The sequence below is a fragment of the Carlito syrichta genome, unplaced genomic scaffold (assembly GCF_000164805.1).
Source record: "Carlito syrichta isolate Samal-C Ts95f unplaced genomic scaffold, Tarsius_syrichta-2.0.1 Scaffold302566, whole genome shotgun sequence".
Lineage (NCBI taxonomy): Eukaryota > Metazoa > Chordata > Mammalia > Primates > Tarsiidae > Carlito > Carlito syrichta.
Window position 1 is genome coordinate 242,844 of NW_007246662.1, and position 4,912 is coordinate 247,755.

At 37.2% G+C, this 4,912-nt stretch overlaps 1 protein-coding gene across 1 annotated transcript; it reads left to right on the forward strand.

Moving 5' to 3' along the window:
* Positions 1-2,591: 2,591 nt before the first annotated feature.
* On the forward strand, positions 2,592-3,616 carry LOC103259205 (olfactory receptor 2T10). The gene has a single exon (XM_008056868.1). It carries the CDS (start codon positions 2,618-2,620, stop codon positions 3,560-3,562), a length of 945 nt encoding a protein of 314 aa, XP_008055059.1. The 5' UTR covers positions 2,592-2,617; the 3' UTR covers positions 3,563-3,616.
* The last annotated feature ends 1,296 nt before the right edge of the window (positions 3,617-4,912 follow it).

Consider the following 4,912-nt stretch of genomic DNA (forward strand, 5'->3'; position numbering starts at 1 on the left):
TCCCTAAATGGGCTTCATCTTTGGAAGTGGACATTAAATATATTTTATTCATGTCACTAAAGAGCCAGATGATTACTGATGCCTTTACTACCCTATCAAGTGTGAAAATTCCCTGTGCCTATTTTCTTCTTCTTCCCTTCTTCCTCCTCCTCTTCCTCTTCCATCTTCTTCTTTTCCTACCTCCTGATTTTTCTTTGGGATATTATGAGACACAGATAGATGGTTATCATTCAGTTTAACACAGATGTGTTTCTTTGTCTCGGCTTTCAGCACTAGTCCTGGTATATTATGACTTTCACATCTTGCAGATGTTTTATCTCTTTTGGAGGGACATTGACTGGCATTGCCTGGAGCAGGGTTGATAGTGAATTTCTGAAGCAGTTTTTCTAGATTCTCTACTTTCTGACTGCTTGTGTATCTGAGAGGCAGGACCTTTATACTTACTTGATGGTAGATAGATGCTGCATTTTTAAATAATAAATTTTTCCTTTAAAAATTTCTAGCTGTTGTTTCATTGTCTTTTGGAACCTACTAAATGGATTTTCAAAGTTTGTTGGGAAGTCTTTATTTTGTCCTTATACTTAGGAAGTTATTCTACTTTGTGAAGATGAGTCTTTTAATTATAAACCTACTTACTAATTTATTAGTTAAAATTGAATAAAATAACCCACCATTTGTTATGGCAAGTGATATGATGCTTATTTTCTGAAAATACCTTTAATCCCCTTTAGTTTTAAATCTGTTAACATTATAAAGCAACTTTTAACCAATTGACATTATTTTACTCTTATGCTTTCTGTGTTCCCTTGTGTTAAATATCTGTACAACAAAAGAAAAAGCAACCAAGAGATTAATCTTGACTGGGCCAGAATATTTGAAATTGAAAAGGAAATAATGTTAAATTGCCACAATTCTTACCTATACAATTATAAGTTAATAATAACAAAGAAAGAAATATAATATAAAGTGTACCAAAAAGAAGTTGCCATGGAAAGAAAGAATGAATATAATGTATGTTTGATTTAAATCAACACTTAACACATGTTATTAAGATATTTAGCATTAATGTGTAAAACACAAATGTTTTGTTTCTGTTAATCTCCTTCAGTTTATAAGGATAGATATGCATTTTTCTTTACCTGTGTAAGTAGAGAAGAAGAGGTAACACATCTATAAATAAGTCACAGAATTTTGAAAAAGAGAGAAATAGTGCTAAGAACAGGAAAAGATTGACTAGCACCACTGATACCCCAAAATAACCAAGTAGGAGGAGAGTCCCACAGTGTGCTACAAGGTGATAAATTGATTAGGTACCCTGAGAAGAAATTGGAACTTGGTGATCCTAAGGTAGTGATCAGTCAGTTACAGATGGAATTCCTTGTTCTACTCACTACTGCATTTGGCCAATCTTGAACAAAATAGGCAAGAGGAAAAAAAAAGTAAAAGAAATTGGAATTTTAGAGGTCCCATGCTTTATCCACTAGGAAAAGAAACCTTAGGATGACCCACCCACATATAACAATAGATTAAATATCACAATAAGGTAAATGTAGATTGAAGTTTCTTCTTACCAAAATTTGATGGGCAAAATGAGTGGTTCAAGAAAAGATATGGACTTACAAAATCTCATCACCTTAATTTTGGGTATAAAGAAGATTCAGTCCAGGAAATTCCAAGTGAAGTTCAAGTTGCCTCTGAGGAAACAACTAATTGGATGATAATGCCGATTCCTCAGAATCATTGATATGAGGCAGTCATAATTTTTTGATGCTTTGAAAGATTAGCAGCACCGTAATAGATTAGAAAATCTTTATAGAAATCATTAAAACATAAAAACTCACAAAAGTACCTTTGTGATAGGTTAAGTAGAAGTTCAGAAATACATTTTATGAGTCACATGTATGTAAAAGTATTGAAATCATTTTAGAAAAAAGTGACAAATTGGACTAGTGTGCTTATTTACATTTATAGGAATTTGAGAAAGTTTGTGACTGGTGTATAGATGTTTTGAAATTTTATGTATAAAACTAGGTTAGAATTATTAGTTGCTTAAGATGTATTTAAATACTGAGAAAATATGTTTAATATATTTGTACATTTAATATGTTTAAAATTAATAAATACAAATATTAATAGTCCATTTTTATAGAAAATGAACTCTGAAGGTCACAGATATAAAAATACCCATAATATTGATGATCTATTCTGTAAAATCTCATGGGAGAGGAATTCAAGCCATATAGGCACATGCCACTGTATTATATGAACACCTGAAAATATTACAAATATGAACACATACAAATAAAAATAAGGAAAGCATTGGTGACTACATAGTCTCTTATAAGAAATATTTTAAATTCAATAGTATGAACACCATTGAGAATATAAATATTATATTTCTATTCTTGATGGGGAATCAGATTCACAATCTAGTGTGCTGTCTTTTTTTAGTGCAAGTTCACACTTGATGTTGGAAATAAACTCTGAGGTTTTTAAATTGATGTTTTAAAAATTAATTGAAGCAAGCATTCTTATGTGTGGTGCACATGTGCTTAAAAACAACATAAAAGTTTACTTTTTTCTTCCAGGTAAAGTCACCTCAACAGATCACTCCAACATGTGGATGGCCAATCAGACTCTGGGTGGTGACTTTTTGCTACTGGGAATCTTTGACCAGATCTCACACCCTGGCCTCCTTTGTTTATTCATCTTCAGTCTATTTTTGATTGCTGTGTCTGGGAATATTTTATTGCTACTTCTGATTCACACTGACTCCTCTCTGCATACTCCCATGTACTTCTTTATCAACCAGCTCTCACTTATCGACCTGATATATATTTCTGTCACTGTCCCCAAAATGCTAGTGAACCAGCTGGCCAAGGTGAGGACCATCTCGGTCCTTGAATGTGGGACCCAGATGTACTTCTACCTGCTGTTGTTAGGCGCGGAGTACTGTCTTCTAGCAGCCATGGCCTATGACCGCTATGTGGCCATCTGCCATCCACTCCGTTACTCTATGCTCATGAACCATAGAGCGTGTCTCCTCCTGTCGTCTGGCTGCTGGTTCGTGGGCTCATTGGATGGCTTCATGCTCACTTCCATCACCATGACCTTCCCTTTCTGCAGATCCTGTGCGATTCAGCACTTCTTCTGTGAGGTCCCTGCTCTACTGAAGCTCTCCTGCTCAGACACCTCACTCTATAAGGTTTTCATGTACCTATGCTGTGTCTTCATGCTCCTGATCCCTGTGGCAGTCATTTCAGGGTCTTACTACTTTATCATCCTCACCATCCACAGGATGAACTCAGCTGAGGGCCGGAAGAAGGCCTTTGCTACCTGCTCCTCCCACATCACAGTTGTCAGCCTCTTTTATGGAGCAGCTGTCTACACCTATGTGCTCCCCAGCTCCTACCACACCCCTGAGAAGGACATGATAATGTCCTTTTTCTACACCATTCTTACACCTGTCTTGAATCCTGTCATTTACAGCCTCAGGAACAAGGATGTCACGGGGGCTCTGAAAAAATTGCTGAGAGTAGGGAAAGCTCCATATTCAAGTTAGTCAGTCCTCTCTTCCTTAGTGCCTCCCTCCTTTAGATATCCCTCCACCTAACAATCAGCATATGGTGTGATGTCTGACTCTCTGAGTTGTCCTTCAGGGGGTTTCAGCCCAGTCTCTTCTCTCCTATAATCAGTTTCTCATGTTTGAAATGATGCTCAATCATCTCTCTTTTCTCACAGCATTGATCTCTACCCCATTCCCTTGATCCAGTGGCCCTTTTTTAGAGTACAGTTGAGGATTATGAAAATAAATCTGTGTTTATGACCCTTGAGCACCTGCCATCACAGAGAATGTTTATGTTTCATGGGTGTGATGATGAGTATGAAATAAAGCCACATTCTGACGGTTACTCCACATCCACTCTGCATCGAGTATCTTTCCTTCACTGCTCATTTGACTCTCTGTGGGGGAGGTAAAATCACCCACATTTCACAGGTGACAAACATTCTTGAGGTCTTCCCTGAGTTTCCTAAGGCAGGGGATCCTCAGGGACAGATGGTTCATTCAGTCACAGGCATATGGGGATGAACTTAAAACATTCAGGATCTCAGGGAGCCTAAATGTACAGTTTGAATTTTCTTCCATCAGTTTTTATAAAACGCCTTTCAATCCAGCTCCTATATTCTGTGAGCACGTAGGGAGTCAATTTTTCCCAACATTAGGCCAGAGCAATGGGTTACTCACAACACATTTGTTTGGAGTAGAATTGTGTTTATTCACAGACTTGCTCAACTGGAGAAACAGAGGTTTCTCACACTTCTCCCTGTACAAGCCAATGGTGACATGCATTTAGAATATAACTTCAAATAAAGGTGATATATATGTGTGGTTGTATACTTATTCATTTATTTAACAAATGATAATAAAAACAATAATAATTATTTGTGGGATTATCATGACAAGGCACTATTTAAATGTGTTGAATGTATGGCACCCTTTAATTTTCACAGTCTACTGTTAGCTGTATTCTGCAGTTGATATAACTGAGATTCCATGGGTTTGAATATCTTGAACAAGGTTATTCAGTCTTTAAAGGTACTATAGCAAGAATGCACGTACAGGCAGGTAACTGGAGTTGCTGCCCTGACTACTACCTGTGCTGCCTCTCTGGAGTCCTTTGTGTTTTCCACACCGTATTGCTTCTCAGTCCTGGAGAGCCAGACTTCCGTCCTGGAGCACTACAACTCTTTCCATGCCCAAGGTTTTCACATGACTTTCCCCTGCCTGGATTGCTGTTTTTCCAGAACTTTGCATGACTATATTCTCTTTCTTTAGGCCCCAACTCTTTCACTCATTCATTCAACAAATAATTACTGAGCACCTACTATGTGCTAGGCACTGTTCCAAAAA

Bases quoted from the DNA above. Each gene is read 5' to 3' on its own strand.
- LOC103259205 (XM_008056868.1), top strand. From the start codon at position 2,618: ATGTGGATGGCCAATCAGACTCTGGGTGGTGACTTTTTGCTACTGGGA.